Here is an 18537-nt window from a genome sequence, read left to right as displayed (position 1 = left end):
AGAGCAGCAAAATCCACAAATGCATAGACAGTGAGATGAAATAAGAAAAGGAAGAGGTCTCTAATTTCTAGACAGTGCATGTAATACCACAATAGAATTATCTTAAGTAGGACATCCAATAGTAGCTTTTTCCACTAAAAGGAGCTATCTTTTTTTTTCAACAGCCAGAGACTTAAACGGAAACAAAATCCTGAATGAAATGACAAGAATAAAAGTATCTTTACTACTTTATTTATTTATTACCTCTTTATTTGGTAGGCATTAGTCTGTCACAAGTGGTTACATGCCTCTTACCCTCTTGGCCAAATGCCACTAAGTACAAATACTAGCCCAATTAAGCTGCAGTTATTTCTACTCATTACAGTTCTGCTAATCTGGTTGCCTGGGGGCTGTCCATAGCATAGGAACATGGGAATTGTCATACTGGATCAGATACATGCTTCCTCTTCAGTATTCTATCTCTGGCAGTGACTAGTACCTGATTCTCCAGAGTAAGATACAAGAACTGTACAGTAGGAAGATGTCCCATCTAAGGGGCTATCTTGATTTTAAATTATAGTGCAATGTACACCTCCATACCAGTGTCAGTCTGAGTGTCTCAGTGTTACAGTATTGTTCAAGTCTTTTAATGGTCCTGTGAAATAGGTTGTGGAAACCCCATCAATGGAGGTTTTTAAGACTAGGATGGACAAGCATATGGCAATGCTGGTCTAGGTTTATGTAGTCGTGCTTCAAGGACTGCATTGAAGTCCCATCTAGCACCTACACTTCTATGATTCTAAGAGAAATATCTTTGCCCACAGATAAGTTGCAGCCACCTTGAGGGTGGAGCTCAGCAGATCTTTACCAGCATGTGGCATCACTTTAAGACCGATCCAAGTGAATGGGGAAGGTGGGCAGGCAGATGTAACATTTCTATGATTTTCAATGAGCTAGTTACTGAATCACCAGTATCACTTTCTGCAGCAAACAGGTCTCCTTTGAAGATCTCTTATCCACCTATTGATCAGCTTCAACCTTTTATCATTAATGAGATATGATGGAATCACAGCATGGGCGTTGCTACTCTATGACTTTACTGGTTTTTTAAAAATGTGGCTACTGGACAATATTTTGTGAGCTGATCGTGAAAGTCAATCAAGTATAATTGGTTGATTAGCCCCCTGAATGATTATGGTTTGAAAAAAGATGTTCCCATTTTCCCCAGAAAGGGCTTGATTCTCAGGGTCTGCATACAGAAGCTTGTGGCTTGCTGAATCCAAGCTGCTCACTCTTCCACCTCATCACACCCCCTTCCCCATCCCTAACAAGCCTTCTTTCCCTTTTGCCAAGGATGAGCCTCATTCAAGAGACAAAATAGCCACCACTGCCATATTTCTGTCACTTTAAGAGTATTTTGTGCTGCTTATGCAGTGTAAAATGGTCTTACTGTATTGTAATGTTCACAGAAGAAAGAACCCTGACCTATGACATGATTTGAAGATGTGCAATAATAGCAAACTTGGATAATAAAAAAATGCAAATTGAAGTCTCTTGAAATATAATGCTCTAGAAATTATGTACTGCTAATATTTTTTAAACATAGAGCTTCTACAAGCCAGCCATGCTAAATACTGCTATGTCTGCAGAGAGAATGGGTGAAGGATTATTCAAAACTTCTTTGTTTGATTTTCTAGTTAAGTACAATTGTTTTTGTAGACATAATCAAGTAAGGAGGATTGCTGTTTTGCCTGAATTGGAAGAGGTAGGAAATTCTGGAGTGAATATCCCTGTCCCTTGAGATATTTTTTTTTAAACCTGGACAGTTTTTATGACAAAGGATAAATGGACAGAAATAAAACACCAAAAATAGTAGCCCAAAAACCTGTAGAGGAACATTTTAATCTGTCTGGGCACTCAATCATGGATTTAAAAGTAACCATTCTTCTACAAAGGGAGAGGGAGAGAGACAAACAGACAAGAATTGGTATTCATTTGCAAATTGGACACTTTTTCCCTGGGCTTGAATGAAGACATTAAAGCTATGTCTACCCTGCAGGCTTCTTGTGCAAGAAGCTTTTGCGCAAGAGATATGCTTTTGCGCAAGAGCGTCCATGGCAGTGTGGATACTCTCTTGCACAAGAAAGTTTTGATGGACATTTTTAGCCATAGGACAAGAAACCCCTGTTCCCGTCCACACTAGCTTATTCCTTGTAGAAAGAGGAATAGCTTGTGTGCAAAAAGCTCTCTCTTCTGATGATCTACTGTAAACGTTCTTGTGCAAGAACAGGCTTATAGCGTGGACACTCTACAAGTTCTTGTGCAAGAAGCCTGTAGCGTAGACATAGCCTAAGGAATATCCCATTATAAAGCCAGTCTTCCCTGCCTTTAACACCTCATATTTACACCAAACGCTAAGTATGGGACACTTCATGGGTATCCAAAAAGATAGGCAGGGGAAGGCATTGCCTTCCCAAACGGCTAGCCTGATCCCACCCACACTCCTCCCCCAGAACACCTACTGTAGGTGTTCTGGGGGCAGAGTGTTGTTGCCCCTAGCGCCCGCCCTCCCTGTGCTCTGGGGTTGGGGAGACGTGTGCACCCAGCCACCCTTCTCCCCTCCCTATAGTAATAGGGGACGCGCTGCCCTGCCTCCCTCCCTGTGGTGGGGGCAGGGAGACAGCTTAGCTCCCTTAGGGGGCCAAGGCCTCAGCAGAGATGAGGGGTTTCCTCCTTCAGCCCTACCTTCACTGATCACCCATGGGACATTTCCAGCCCACTTAATTAACCTAATTAGCACCAGTTTCAATTAACATGCCTTTTTCCCTTCCTTTTCCTGTTATTTCTCTCCAGCTGATCATCTGATGAAGTGGTTTTTGCCCATGATGCTATATATACTTCTGTTAGTCTCTAAGGTGCCACAGAACTTCTCATTGTTTTTAAAAAAATACCAGTCAGTGGTGATTCTGAAAGCAAATGCCCTCCAGAAGTATTTTTGTGTGTTCCAAGAATGTGATTTTTGTAGGAATGATTTATCAGTGTTTAAAGGAGGGGTACATTTCATCTGAGAGAAATTTTTCTTATCTTCTTTTCAATTATTTAGTAAAATTTTAACAAGGCGTTCCCAAGTGTCCCTTCTCTAGCACTATCCTGGATACAAGATGTACCGTGCATGTCCTTGAGCCATCCTATTGCTGTGAACAGATACCAGGTCCTTCTCAGATGGCTTGGACTGCTTTCAAAAATACAGCACATATATTTTATTATTTCCTGCTGCCCTCATTTTTTATTCACTCACTTTCTCAGTTCCCTTTCCCTTATCTCTTCTGTGTGTGGTCCTTAACTTTTTCCTAAGTGTCTAGATATTATATTCCCCTCCCATAGGTTTATTACTATCCCAAGTCACTTAGTAGTAGCCTGTAGCTGTGTAAGCTACAGCCTTTCAATGTGAGGGCTTGTATGCACTTTTTTGGGGGCAGTAAGGCAAGAGAGTGATACCGAGGACGTGTGTGTGTGTGAATCTGTGAGGGGCTTCTGGCTGGATTAAGGGGTTTCTGAATAGTAGGAAAAAAGTGAAAAGTTTTCCTGATGTAACCTCGGATTACAGTACGGCGATTGATTTACCAAACTGCCCTGCCAGTCGCTGGTGCCGCTGTCCCTTTGATCTGAAGCCTTTGCACCCAACAGGGAGCAAGTACAGAGGACGAAGGGCAGACGCAGTACCAGGGTCCCTAGCCTCACCCGCTGATCCTGCATTTGTAGCAGTTAACAGCACAACTCCCCCTCGGTCGTAGAAGCCCCACTGGCGGAGAGGGCAAGAGTAAGGGGAGGAGGCGGGAGTGAGGGACGAAGAGACAGGGCAGCCCGAGACTGGAAGGGGGATTAGTGAAATAACAGTGCGGAGTTGCAAGGCCTAAATCACATACAACTACCCAGCGCCTAATTTTCCCCCTCCTCCCTCCTAACTTTGTAAGGTCGGGCTGGGGGCACGCACCAGCGGGCCCGGCGCCGCCCCCCGGTCAGCAGCGCGCAGCGACCCTTCAGTGGCACAGGGCAGGTCAGGTGGGACTTTCGCCCTGGCAGGTGACAGGCTGCCCTCCGGCTTTCCGCCTCCCCGGCCCGCCCAGCCCGGCCGCTGCCCACCCTGGCCGGAGGTGGAGCGGGGGTAGTCCCGGCGCAGGCGCCCTCCCCAGCCCGGGAGTGTGCGCGCCCTGCCGGAGCGCAGGGAAGGTGGGAGCCAGGCGCCCCCGCGGGGCGAGCAGCGCTCCAAGGCGGCGGCGCGGACTCGCAAGGCAGGAGCCGGGGCTAAAGCGGGGCCAGTGCACGAGCAGCCACCGCGGGACCTTTCCTCCAGGAACCGCCGCTACAGGTTGCATCGCGCTTCGCCTCAGCGCTGCCCCTGGGCGCCCCGCGGCGCGGCTCCCGCTGCAGGAGGGGCCGCATCTCCCCCGCCCCCTTCTCTCAGTCGGGCGGCGCTGCAGAGGGCGGAGCTGGCAGCCGGGGAGGGCTGGCCCGGGTGCCTGGCTCCCGGCGGGCGGCGCTGCTGGGTTGCGCTGGGAGGCTCCCCGGAGCTGGGCGCGGAGCTGCGGGCTCGGGGGGTGTGAGCGGCCGGGCAGGGCGCCCCCAGGATGCTGCGGTTCCTGCGCAGGACCTTTGGCCGGCGGTCGATGCAGCGCCACGGGCGAGGAGCAGGACGTGGAGCCGGGCGAGGAGGCGCCTTTGGGGCGGGGGACGAGCGGGACGGGGGGCTGAGAGGAGCCGTCGCCGCGGAGGGGTTCCCCGCTTCCCCGCACCCCGGGGTAGCCGGGCACAGCGTCGGAGCCGCCGTCCACATCCCGGTGGCCGGGGACACCAAAGCGGCGCTGCAGTGCCGGGTCCTCCTGCTGGACGGGACCGACGTCAACGTGGAGCTGCCGGTAAGTACCGCTCTCCAGCCCCCCCACCCCCTTACAACTCCCCACCAATCCTATGTTGCTGCCTCCCGAGCTCCCCGGGTACCGCGCTGCAGCTCCCTCCGTGCAATCCCCCGGATGCCGCGATGCAGCCACCCCTCGGTGTAGCTCCCCACCAACCCCACGCTGCTGCCCACTTGCAGCCCCCCCCGCCCTAATACCGCGTTGCTTCCCCTCTGCTAACACACACTTGCCTCCTTCCCCTTTGACATGCCTCTGGCCCCCCAGCGTGCATGCCCCGGCCCCCCTCCTTTCCCAGGTGACTTGACTGGCTGCCACTGTTGCTCGTCTCCTGTGCCCGGGAGCTCCCCCATAGAAACCAGCCTCAGCGTTTGTGCGTGTGGAGGAGACACGCACCTGTTCCCCCGGTGAGCTGCACCTGCTCCCTCCCCACCCCCGGGCCTGACGCGATCCCTGGGCTAAGGCGCTGGGGGCGGGGGGCGTGTGCGTGGCCGCTGGGGGCGTGCTGCATAGGCAGGGGGAGCCGACATCGCCTCCCCCCGCCCATCTGAGCTGCTCCATTGTAATGGCTTCGTGCTCGTGTTAATGCCGTGTGCGACCCCCCCCCGAAAGTGTTGATGGGGGGCGGTGCAGGGATGGGGGGGGGGGGAGCTGTAGCTGCAGCTGCCCCCGGGATTTCTGGCTTTCCTGTTTCCCCTGCCTCGGTTCAGGAAGAGGCGGTCACCGCGCCCACAGTCCGCACCTGTAGCTCTGCGGGGAAAAGCAAGGGGCAGGGCTGGTCGCGGGGGTCGCGCGGCTGGTTCAGGCCCCTTTGTCCTGGCGGGGGCGGTGTGTTGTGCTTCTGTGTGTTGGGGTGGGAGTTATCGGTCTCCGTGTAGCGCTGTTGTGGGGAGGGGAAGCTTAGGAATCTCCTCCCTCCCCCAACTTCCTCGCGGTCCCTGGCAGGCGATAAGCCTGTGCAGAAACGGCTCCGTCTTAGGCCTGATAATGTCACACACCCAGGTGCAGGCTGACATTTCCGACTGAAGTTGCAGGATTGCTGCGTGTCAGGCTGTGCCAACCTTGCTCTTTGCCTTGTGGCTGAGGCAGAATTCTCTCCTTGTCCGGCATGCACATCTCTCTTGAACTGCGGGGGCTTTTCTCAGCAATGAATGCATAAGGGGGTAGCTTAGATAACTCTATAAGGGTCCTCACATTCTTGTACAGGCACGTCTCTCTGAGCTTTACCCGGCTGTAGGCAGCATTCTCTGCACCTCTCTGAAACGTGCTGCTGAGAGATCCACTGGGATCTGCTGCCTTCAGAGATACCTTGACTTTAACAGAGTTCAGCTGAAAATTGAATTCTTGACAGCCCATTGTTGGGTTAGTTTGAACTGCTCACCACACTTCTGGGAGTTAACTATTGCAGTATTAGAGCTGTCTTTTTAAATAAATTATACTACATTTTGCAAGTTCCACATTTCTCTTTTTGTTTTTGGGCTGTTCTTTCTTTTATTATTACAAATTTCTAAACTTGTTCCTGGCTTCTTCAGTGAGGGTTTTAAAATTTAACTATATTTGTACCTGGTATGGTTTCAGGAGTTTTTTTTAAATTCAAGTAATATTAAAAATATTTAATAGCTTACAAGTGTGAGTTTAAAAATTTAAGAATTTCTGGGAGTACACGCAAGAAGTAAATATTCCAGAGATCTGGAAACTTTTCATTTTCTCCCACCCGCTTTGTGGTGGTGCTGTAGTTCTTTTGAATAGTCAGCTGACGCACCCAAAGTATGAGAAAATACCCCCTTTCCATTATATTTGTGTATCTGTGTGTTTAATTTCAGCAGAATATTTACTTTTATTCTAAGGTGTTTTTTTATTATTTATTTTGTGTGCACCCACTTGTGCTGTGTGTGCACTTGCCCAACATAGTATTGGGCACCATGATGGTCTCTGGGCAAGAGAAAGCAGGGTTGCAGGTCAGATGTGAGGTGTGCAGCTGGAGACATCTGGACAGGCTTGTGGAACATCTACTTCATGTAAGAATGTTAGTAATTGCTCTCTTCCTTTCAAACTAAAATAATTTTTCAAGATAGTTTGGTATTTCCTAAAGGAAAAGAGTGAATAATATTCTAGGTCTGAATCACAATTTATTATAGTGCTAATTTTACTTTTTAGCAGAATGGTTTTCTAATGAAAAGTTTGAATAAGGAATCGGGTAAAATCAATGTATTAAGGATATACTTACAGAAGTTTATGTACATTAAGATCAATAAATATTTAGTCTCAAATATTTAGTCTCAAGTGTATCTTCAAAAAACAAGGAATTCTGTGGCTCCTTAGAGACTTAACAGTTTAGGATATACATTTTCATAGGAAAACTCACTTCGTCAGATGAATTGGAATATCCTAATAAATGCCCTTTTAAATCTGTTAGTCTTAACGGTCCTACAGGACTCCTCGTTTTAAATATATTTTTAGTTTCAGGCTATACTCTGTTTGAACTCACATATATATTGCCTGCTTATTGTTTAAAATCATGTTTATTCAGACAGCATACAGTGTTAAAACATGACTGGACATGAAACCAGATCAATTGTGCCTAATCAATAATTCTTCTATGTCTTCTGAATATGATAAACTAATGGCACTCTCCCTGTTTCTTTTCTGTTGAAAATAAAAGGAAATCTTATTCTCTCAATTTAAATATTTATGTGGTCCAATAAAGAATGAGAAGCCGACAGGCCAATATTGTAATGTTCCAACCAAGAAAACATAATTCCTTGTAAATAATGGGTTAAAGTCTGTCATGACTATAGTATGTGTGTCCTCAGATGGAGTATGGAACTGTTGGCAACTCTTCCTTTTGCTCCACAGGTTGTGGTGGAGGACTTTATAGTGCGTCTAGACTACAGGGTTTTTTCGAAAAAAGTGGCCCTTTTTTCGAAATAACTTCACCTGCGTCTAGACTGCTGCCGCGTTCTTTCGAAAGTAAATTGAAAGAATGTGGCAGTTTCTTTGACTGCGGAAAACCTCGTTTTACTAGGAATATTGCCTTTTTTCAAAAGTGCTCTTTTGAAGAAAGGTGTTATGTAATGCAAACAGTGCTTTTTTGAAAGAGAGAATCCTGACTGCCTGGGTGCTCTCTTTTGAAAAAGCGGCTTGTTTTTTCGAAAGTACGGGTTGTAGTCTAGATGCTCTTTTTCGAAAGACGCTTTTTTCTAAAGTATCTTTTGAAAAAGCCTCATTCGAAAGAGGCTTGCAGTCTTGACGTACCCTATAGGAGCTCACAATGACTGTTAGCATCTTACTTAATTCAGCAGAGGATTTATTTTAGATGATATCTTTATCTGTTCCACACTTTTTCTCTTTTTCATAAAACACAATGATGGTTAAACAAATTATAAAAGAGGCATTGCTCCAGTCCATGAAGTAACAGCATTGTGGATTAAGGGTTTTTTGGGGGTGGAGGGAGGTAACAGTTACAACTTTTTATAAAGATTGGTATCTTTGTTTATGATGGCAAGGACTCCGTATTGAGGGGGAAAACATAAAATTATCATTTTATTAGTCTGCCTTGTTAACCTTTAACCCCTAAAATTCATCCCTTAATATACCCTTAAGCCTACACTTTTCCAAACAATAGTTTCAATGATGCTTTAAGTTTTCTATTGTGTTGCCCAGCTGTCTAAAATAGATAACTGTAGGTATTTGGTAAAGTTGACTTCAGTAATGTTCTAAGGGAAACATTAAGATTTTGGTACAGCACCTAAATTGAGAATCTTATTGTCTACTCTCTTGTCCAAGTCCTGCTTATTTTATCACTTTCTATAACTATTTCTATGGTTTCCACTTGTTCCTTCTTAACTTTTTTCTTTCACTTTGTACAAAATATTGTGACCAAAACCATCTTTCTTTCTTGTGTACCTGATCATGTTTATCTTATTTTATCCATCTGCCTTGAACATCTGGCCTCTGTTATTCTTTTCTTCTATGTACAACCTTAAGTGCTGCTGCTTCCAAATTATTTTGTGAGTCAGCCCATATCTCTCGCTTCCCTCATTCATATATATATATATATATATATATATATATATATATATATATATATCCCACTTCCACTGTCTTTGATGTGGTCAAGCTCTCCTCATTTCTGATCTTTGATTTTCCCTGGACTTTGCACTACCGTAATCTAAACAGAGTAAGAAATATAGTTCGGAGCATTTTAGCCAATTCCTATATTAAATGTTTTACATAACATTTTGAGCATTGCTTACTGATACATACTTTCCCATTGCTTTTAAATCTTTAAGACAAAAATGTGTACCTTGAAAGCATTCTTTCTAAATAGAATAATACACTAGCTTGCTGCTTATACCCACAGCTCCTCAGGGCCCCATATTGAATCTTAGAGATGCTGTTAAGGTTAGACATGTTGTGAAGAAGGGAGTGGCAATTTACCAGTTCTTTTGCGGCAGGGTGATTGCCCACGGGAAGGAGAATGTATAATAGTGTCATTAGTTCCTGCTGACCAGATATCATATGTGTACGTCTGAAATCTAGAATGTCTTATATGAAATGATGTGGGAGAAGGAAAGGAGAGACCTACAGCAGAACAGCCTTTTCTTGCTGTCTATTATTAAGCTTCAAGAGCATATTTAGCATTTCTTGTGTGGCCATACTTATACAGGAGGCTATTATTTGTTTAATCTTTGCCTTGCAACTTGGCTGTTGGTTCATTGAAGGCTGTTTGCTCACTTTTATCAAAATAATAGCTTCTTTCTCTCAGAAAGCTTGCTTCAGGATTCTCATGACTTAACAAAAGAAAAGCAGCTGTAGGTGATGCCATACCTTTTATATACGAGAATAAGGATGGAGAACAGAAAAACAAAATATGTTGGTGGTGTTCTGGTAGGTTTATCCACAAGTGGAAATGAACACTTCAAAAGGCCTGGCTTTTAAAGCTGAGTACCCATAACTTTTCTATTGATTTTAATCAAAGTTGTGGGATGCTCTGAACTTCTGAAAATGGGGATGTACATTTTTAATTTGGTGCATCTTCATCATAACGTGGCTACTTCTGTGCTATAAAATGCTAGCTGTCAACTCAGGTTGATCGGTCATAAACATTCCTTTACTAAAAATCACCTTGCTGTAATAAAAATAATCTCTTGGTTGCCAAAAATATAATTACAGAGAAGGTGTGTGGTGTGCTATAAAATATTATATTTAGTGATCAAATAAATGGAAAAGACAAAATATTTTAAATCCGTGAAATGTTTTCAAGTGGGTTACATCTGTCTTCCTTTTTGGTACATCTTTTTAATGACTGTTTCAGCTACTATAGCAACATTTAGGAATAACAAAAATTTCCTTAGTACTTTTAGTCATTAGTTTTCATGGTACCGTAGCTCTTTCTTGGATGAATAATATAATGATAGGTGTGTTAATGTAACTGTGTACCAACAGTGTAAACTCTTGTTTTTATTAAATGTAAATGTAAAATAATACTTTGGTGTTTTAAGAAACACTTTGCTATTGCTGGCCTCTCTCTGATTTATTATTTGTCAAGCATTAGACTTGATACAATATGTAAATATCATTGGGGAGGAAGAGGGCTCTCTGTATAACACTTTTTCATTCCTCCGCCACTTACATTATTTCCTGAGCATATCTTTTGTAAAAATAAACTCCTTCATTTGAGAAAAATGTGTTCTGAAATCGACTAATATATAATAGAATCCTTTGATTCAAGTTTGTCTCTGAGCTGCAGAATTTTGTATTATTGTTAGGACCATACTATTACTATATTATTAAATAATGCTTTTATTATAAAATAACAACTGGAGAATTAATATGAATAAATAATATTTCCCATTTAAACTTATTCACAAAAGTTAGTTTTGTTATAGATGTTGTTTTTTGATAACCTGATAAAAATGAAATGCAAGAAATATTAATGGAACACTAGACTTGCATAGTTATCTATTCAAATTGAATAATGTTTAAAGTCATTCATTCTAGTGTAATCACAAGTGTATTCATTTCAATAGTCTTTAATTACGTTATAGTATTTTCCTACAACCTTGGTTATATTTGTAGCACTTTGTGTTACTCTGTACAATTATAACAGTATATGAAAACCATCAATCATGTAAAAGTGCATATTAAAATATGCAGTACTTTAAATGCATTACGGTTGCAGTATAGTAAAATAGTTATAGGGAGCAGTATTTTGTTTTGGCTTATCTTTAATAACATCAATTCTTTAATTACATAATGATTACTTTTTTGTTTATATAAGTCTTGCTTGATATGAGAGGGCCTCTATTGCAGAGAGTTGCCAGTTGAACTAGATAATTTACCAAGTGGGAGGGAAGGGGAATAACTATAATAATGTGTTTGAAAGGTGAAGGTAAGGGCACGTTTGCTCCCCATAATTTTTTCTGATTCCCTTTGTCTCCTTGTTCTTCCACGCCCTAGTGCTAATATCTTATTTTCCTTTCTTGCTTCACAAAATGGCCTTGGCACTTTGACCTACTCTCCTTAACTGTGGTTTGTGTCTTAAGCAGCTGTCTCTGGCCCACCAACCCCAGTGACTAACTGATTTCTCCCTCCCCACTTTTCTACTTACACTCTGAGTGAATGTCTGCTCCTCGAAAGGGCATTTAGGTTACTCAGGGGGTTAGGTAGTTGGATGAGGACTGCTCCTAGGAGGATTGTCAGGAGCACCAGAGGGTGGCCAGTTCTTCTGTCTCTACTTCAGTCTTACCAATATTTTCTAAAAAGGAGGGGCAGATGAGACATCTGCAAGGTTCTTGCCATTCAGTCATAAGAAACACAGGAAATAGATCTGTCTGCTTCCTCCGCAGATCTTCCCCAAAGTTAAAGAATCACTTCATTTCCATGCAATAGCCTTGATATGGATTTTCACTGCTGTGAGATGGGAGGCCGGAATCTTAAACCCCAGTAATAGACTCAGTGTATTAATATGGATTGAGCACATGTTGATAAAACATCAGATCTATGTGACAATCCAGTCAAATAATTCCTGGGTTTTATCACTGTCATTCAAAAACATGCATACATTGATTGATTACGTCATTGGCGATTACTAAGAGAACAGTGTGAATCATACATTTAGACACATGGGAAAAATGCTCACAATCCAACTTGTGGATCGCACTCTGAGATTAAAAAAATAAACAAATGCACGAAGTTGATAGCCTGCTCTACTGAAACTATGAAGCCTGCAGTTTGACTTATTACATGTATTGATATTGCATTGCCTTATATGCGTTAGTGTTTGTCACCTTCTTAAGAAACAGAGCTTTCTGCAAAACATTTGTTTTTTCCTTTGCTTGAATAAAAATATGAAAAAGGAGAGGGAGGAATAATGAAATGTTTAAAGTAGGGATATAAAATATTTTGTAAATTAACTGGTTAAACTGTAGGTTTAACTGGTTAACTTCCCACCATGCTGCGAGTGGGGAGGGAGGCGAAGGTGCTGGAGCAGCCCCTCCTTCGAGGCACAGTGGGCCCAGCCAGGCTGGAGTAGTTTCCCACCAATGGACTAACCGTTAGCCTGTCCATCTGAATTAACCTCTGGCCTGTCTGCCTGGGTGTTCAGTCTGTGTCCATTGTTGATGATCTTATCAAGCCACCAAAGCTTCTAGCATCATGCCTTAGTAAATGTTGTTTTCCATCCTATTAATATATCCCTGCCAAGAAAAGTGCCATATACATCTACTCAATTTACAAAACATGAAATATTATTTGCGTATTAGTGTATTAATAATATATGACCGATGAACTTAAGCGTCCTCCCTCATTCATTTGGAACTACAGATATTCAGAGAGAAAAATAATGACATTTCAAGATCTGGTTTAAGAAGCTAAATACGCTGAAAACATTGATTCAAAATATTGTTGGAATACACTAACAAATGTTATTTGTATACACCCCCTCAAATATGACAAATATAAATGTAGAAATACCATCAAATATAAAACCCCCAACCAACAGCGCAGGATTAAATACCCTGCATTGAAGAGTTTGTAGTCAGATAAATATTATACACAGAGCAAGAATTCAAACTCAAGAAGGCATAAGGGCACATATTAAAGAATCATAACATTGTATTGAATTATATTTCTTGGAAGACTGAAGAATCAGTGAAACTAAACAGTAAAATCATGTTACACTAGTATATCTTTTAAAGTGTTATTTATGAAGGGACAAACTAGATTTTGAATATGGCTGTATGAAAAGATTTTTTTTAAACAATGTTGCTGTGCAATCATACCCAATTAGCCATGTACATGTTTCCAAGATGCTTATTTGTATTGAATGTGAACTCAGGAAGAATTAGCAACTTACCAGGCGTGGTTAGAAAATACCCATTTCTTTTTCAGATCTGCTATAGCGCTGTACATCTAGACATGTGCTAAGAGTGGAAGCCACTTTCATTTTCAGCCTCAAGTCTGATGTGATACTAAATGTATTAACTTTTACTAAATGCAGGTTGGCAGCTTGTCTGGGAATTAGGAAGTAATTTTAAATTTATTTGGACAGATTTGAATTTTTGTAGTTGTCTTAGGCTGCAGGACATTTCTCTTTTTGAGAGTGTCAATCAATATTTTTATTAACTATCATTAGTTTGTAAATGCTGCAGTTTTATTTTGGACTTTTCTACTGTGATGTCAAACGAGAAGAAAAACCTTATTTCCCAAAGATTGTCTGTTTTTTGCAAGTAAACATTTTGCATATCATTAAGCAGCGAGTAATTTATCAACAGTAAACTTAGCAAATATTTTCTTTGGGGCAGATCATATCTACAAGAAAATAAAGGAAAAAAAAACCAACAAACACAACAACTTTATATTTCCATATTTATTAGTAATTACTTAGAACCATAATGTGATACAACATGAAAATGAGACCTCGAACTTTCCAGATGAAAGATTATTTTTATATAAGTGGAATTAAAAACACAAATAATCGTGTCAGTAATTTGAAATAGTAATACTGCTGCAAAGCTCTTTAGTAGAATGCAGATCCTTAATATGTTTACTGTTTTTCCTCAGTAATGAGCCTTGCATGTAGACTTTTGAGTGAGGGATGATTCTATTATCTTTTAAATTAGGCAAATAACTGATAGGTGTGCTTCCTCTTACCCAGGGTCATAACCCTAAGAGAGGCAGCACTCTAGGCATAATGCCTAGTGGGCAATATCCAAACACCTGCTCAGATAAGGCTTGTTTGTTGCTTATACTATGTTTGTATGAATGCGGGAAGTCTTGTACCAGTAGTTTTGGGAAGGAATCGTTGGTGTAATAGAGAGATTTAGTTTCAGGTTTCTCTCTAGACTGTATCTTCTCACACTTTCTTCTCCCTTTACTGATCCCTCCCAACCCACATTTAAAATACAGCTCTTTTTTAAAAGAAATTCTATTTTTGGAAGGCATTTCTTGCTATTGGATATAGCTACTACTCTGCTGATGTTGGCGATTTGGTTCAATAGCTAGAAATCAAATCCCCACTTGAAAATATAGGTATTTTAATATATTTTTCATCTACTTTTTTCCGCTATCCCCTATCTTCCCTCCCCCTTTCTGCGGTGCTATTTCAGGATACGTCTGGTATCCCAAAATAGCTATTCTGAATCTTTTAAACAAGCCTGTTATTTTGAAAGTATTACTTCTGTTTACTGTCGTATATGGTGCATTTCTAAACTTAGTAGGTCTTAATGAAAATACCTGAATAGTGAAGGAAAAGAGGGTAATTTGGGCCTATGTGAGTGACAAAACCAATGTTTCCACATCTTCATTCTTTATGTGTTGATAGTAATTTTAGACTAGAGATTTAAAAAAAGGAAGATTGTCATCTGATTCCTACCCATATACAATTGATGAAGAGAAATGGACTGATGTCTGATTATAGTGATTCATAGTTTGGAAATTACTACTGGTGTTCATGAAAGGTATCTGATAACATGGGCAGAGGCAGTGCAAGCTCTCTCATGGCCCTGAGCTATGAGGAACATGAATATTTTTATGGGAGGAGTGGGGTAACTTTGTGTCAGTAAAGATATTAATTTTGGAGGTTTTTCTTTTATGTGGATCACAGTCAACTAGGAACTGAGCTCCCCAGTTCATTTTACACAGGCCACTCAGTAGCCACTGATGGTAATGCTTGTTGGTTACTACTGACCTGCCCCAGATTGTCTGGTGTAGACAGGGCTTCAGTAGCTAGACAGTTTGTACTTACATGCCCCTCTTCCCATCAATTACCATAATATCTGAGTTCTTCACAGTCTTGATTATACTTACTGTCATAATTTCTCTGCAAAGTAGGGAATAACAGAGTTAAAAAATTCTAGAAACTGCTAGATCTTTGCATATGCTAATGTTACTGCCAGTTTATTAGTACTAATGATGGTGTAACATTGTCAGACTCCGTCATCTGTGGGTGGAATCAAACCAGTCACCTCTGGAACTTAGTGCATGAGCCTCTATCGCATGGGCTAAAAACCATCTGACTATTAGCTAAAGCTATAGAGCAGATTCATTATTCTCACTGTAAGTGGTCTCGTTCCAGACAGTGCACCACACCTAGCTAGGGATGGGAATGGTTAACCAGTAAGCCTCTTGAAGGGGGAGCCTGGCTGGAGCAGCTCCTGTCTGCATGCTGCAGGCAGGGGCACTCCAGCCCAATTGTACTGGAGCACTTCCCCTTACCCAACCACACTTTCATCAGTTAATCCAGTGGTCCCCAACCTTTTGAGGTTGTCGGGCGCCAGGGGGCGTGGCCGTTCGCCCGCCGGGCGCCAGAGGGCGGGGACACTTGTGTGCCCGGGGGCGCCCCCTCCCATAGCTGCGTGCCCGGGGGCGCCCCCCCCCAGCTGCATGCCCGGGGCCGGGGCCCCCCCATAGCCACGTGCCCGGGGCCGGTGCCCCCTCCAAGGGCCGCGCGCCCGGAGCCGGCGCTCCCTCCCCCCCGCGCAAGCGCCGCGCGCCCGGGGCCGGCCCTCCCTCCCCCCCCCCGCAAGCGCCGTGCGCCCGGGGCCAGCGCTCCCTCCCCCCCCGAAAGCACCGCGCGCCCAGGACCGGCGCTCCCCCCACCAAGCACTGTGTTGAGGACCACGGAGTTAATCTGTTATACATTACATTCAGATGGTTGGCCAGTTAAATGGGATTTTACATCCCTGTGTGGGTTACATTGTCACTGGTGGGGTATCTTTTCTACTAAACTCCCAAGCATTGTATAGTAAGACCCCTTTTCCCAATGTACACTCTAAGGATGTTAACTAGCAATTAATTGACTAGTCGAGTAGTTGATGGAATTTCCATCGACTACTCAACTAGTCGACAGGCACTTCCACATTCCTCCTTTGAAATGTACAAGAGCCTCTACTGGGGCTCTTGTACATTTCAAAGGAGGAATGCAGAATTTTGCATGAAGTTCAGGGCCAGCGGGAAATCCCGCTCACTCTGGGCTGCATGCTGTGTGCCGGCTTTGAGTGTCCAATGGGGGCTCTTGAGCATTCTAAGTGGCCGCACAGGATGGAGCCTGGGGTCAGTGGAGGACTCAGAGTTCCCCCTCTGGGGAGTCTTGTGCATTTCAAAGCTGACACATGGCATGCAGCCCAGAGTCAGTGGGATTTCCCGCTGGCTCCAGGCTGCATGCGGAGTTCCGTATTCCTCCTCACTGGGGTGGGGCTCTTTCACATTCCTCCTTCAAAATGTACAAGTGCCTATCGAATAGTCAATGGAAATTCCATTGACTACTCGACTAGTAAATTAACCATAACTCAACATCCTTAAAATAAGGTATTGTGACACACATTCTTTGTGGCTTGTATATATTTTAGTTTTAAAAAGTGAAAAAAAATTGACTGTGTTGGCATAAGTATTGTTCAAGTATTTTTCTACATAAAATAGCCTAAGGTTATAAGGAAAAATATAAAACTTCTGTTCTTTTAAACTGAAATAATATTGTTTGTTAGAATTAAAATATTGTCAGTAGATGTTCTGATTTATCTCATGATCTGTGTAGTTTTATTGGGTTATGCCGGGCACAAAGCACATTTTGAAGTTAATTTTCCTTATGTATGGGTAGAAAGAATACTTAACTCATTCAATCATTTGAACAGTAATTGTTTGCTGATCCTTGTTTCTTTAAGCATATAGTTGTGATAAGGAAGAGGAACTTGGTTTCAGCTAGGTAAATATGTTCTGACATCCTAAGAATGAAACTTATCCCTTTTTAGTAGAAGGAGAGATGTGTTTGGCATTGTGACGAACTGTTAACTGATTTTGTGGTTTTTGTGCTAACAGCACTTCCATGTGTGTGGTATGGCCTGAGAAACTTACAAAATAAATAGAAAGACAATGTTTCACAAAGGAGAGAATATTAATGAAAAACTCTAATAAATAGGGTTTTTTCTGTCTGCATATCAACAGTATCTTACTATTTTTTCTGTATATGTAGAAATTTATTTCTTAGGTGTAGTTTTCTTAGTTTGAGTCCTTGGACCTTCATCAAAGGTCAAAACGGCATTCTGAAGCACATAATAGCTACAATGTGCATGTCAAGAAGACTGCAAATGGAGCTCATGGATGGTGAAAGTGGACAGATTTAGCTCAGAGACCTCTTGAAGGACAATCAAGCTTCCTTCTTTTCTTCACAGTGTTCGTTCCTACAACTCCTTCCTTCCATCTCACTAACACCATCATCACATTTTACTCCACCTTTCTATATAAACCCTGAACTTCCTATGAACTTAGATGTACCATTTTTAAGACTTTAAAAAAAATTGGTCAGACACCAGAACATAGAAGACAACGACTTTTGGGGTATGCTGAAGAATAGAAGAGGAATTTGTTAGCATAATTCCCCAATCTGATATCTTCTGTGAACCAGGTCAAGTCAAAAGCTTTCTGCCTCATTTCCCAGTCTGTAAAATGGGATACTAATTTACTTCTCTCACAGGGTGTTTTGAGGATTAGTTATTTTGTAAAGTGTTAACATGAAAGGTATTATTTGGCTCTGTTTATTATGTGATATGGTGTACTGGCTGTGAAAGTGAAGAAGTATCACTTGACATCTTGTATAATACCACACTTTGGAAAATGGAATTTTTATCCCTGCGTAAAAGATATAGAATTGTTTTGGACAGCAAAATTTCAAGCATTTGACTTCTCAGAGATTGAGGCTATGCCGAAACTTAAAACACTGTAGTAGAACAGCTACAGCAGAACTTCAGTGTAAATGCTCACCACAGTGCTAAGGCTTCTCCCATCATAGTTAATCCACTTCCATGAAGGCAGTAGTTAGGTCAACAAAGAATCTTTCCATCAATTTAGCGCTGTCTACACTGGGGGTTAGTTTGGTGTACGTGGATCTCTCGGCGCTGTGGATTTTTCATACCTCTAAGAGACAGAGCTGTAGATCAGCCCTCAGTTTTCTTAGAGCTGCATGAGTCTGTTCGGTAGCTTCAGAAAAACAGTAAGCGAAGGTCTGGTGTACACTATGAATTTACATCATAAAGGTACACTTTTCAGCGGTGTGAAAAATGCACCTCCTGAGAGACGTAGCTATGACATCCTAACTCCCAGTGTAAACTGCACTAGGTCAACAGAAGACTTCTTCCATTGACCTAGC

General features: G+C 42.5%; 1 protein-coding gene across 2 annotated transcripts in view; it reads left to right on the top strand.

Moving 5' to 3' along the window:
* Positions 1 to 239: 239 nt before the first annotated feature.
* EPB41L4B (erythrocyte membrane protein band 4.1 like 4B) overlaps positions 240 to 18537 on the top strand; it is a 266029-nt gene continuing 247731 nt past the window's right edge. Inside the window, exon 1 of one of the 2 annotated variants that reach the window (XM_075921605.1) lies at positions 240 to 4895. In XM_075921605.1, the coding sequence (XP_075777720.1) occupies positions 4608 to 4895 (288 nt within the window). In that variant the 5' untranslated portion in view covers positions 240 to 4607. The remainder of the gene's footprint in view (positions 4896 to 18537) is intronic. The other variant, XM_075921604.1, reaches the window with a different exon arrangement.

This window comes from Pelodiscus sinensis, chromosome 2 (genome assembly GCF_049634645.1).
Source record: "Pelodiscus sinensis isolate JC-2024 chromosome 2, ASM4963464v1, whole genome shotgun sequence".
NCBI classification, from domain to species: domain Eukaryota; kingdom Metazoa; phylum Chordata; order Testudines; family Trionychidae; genus Pelodiscus; species Pelodiscus sinensis.
Note: the sequence above shows the minus strand (reverse complement) of the source record. Positions and strands in the feature narration are given on the sequence as shown.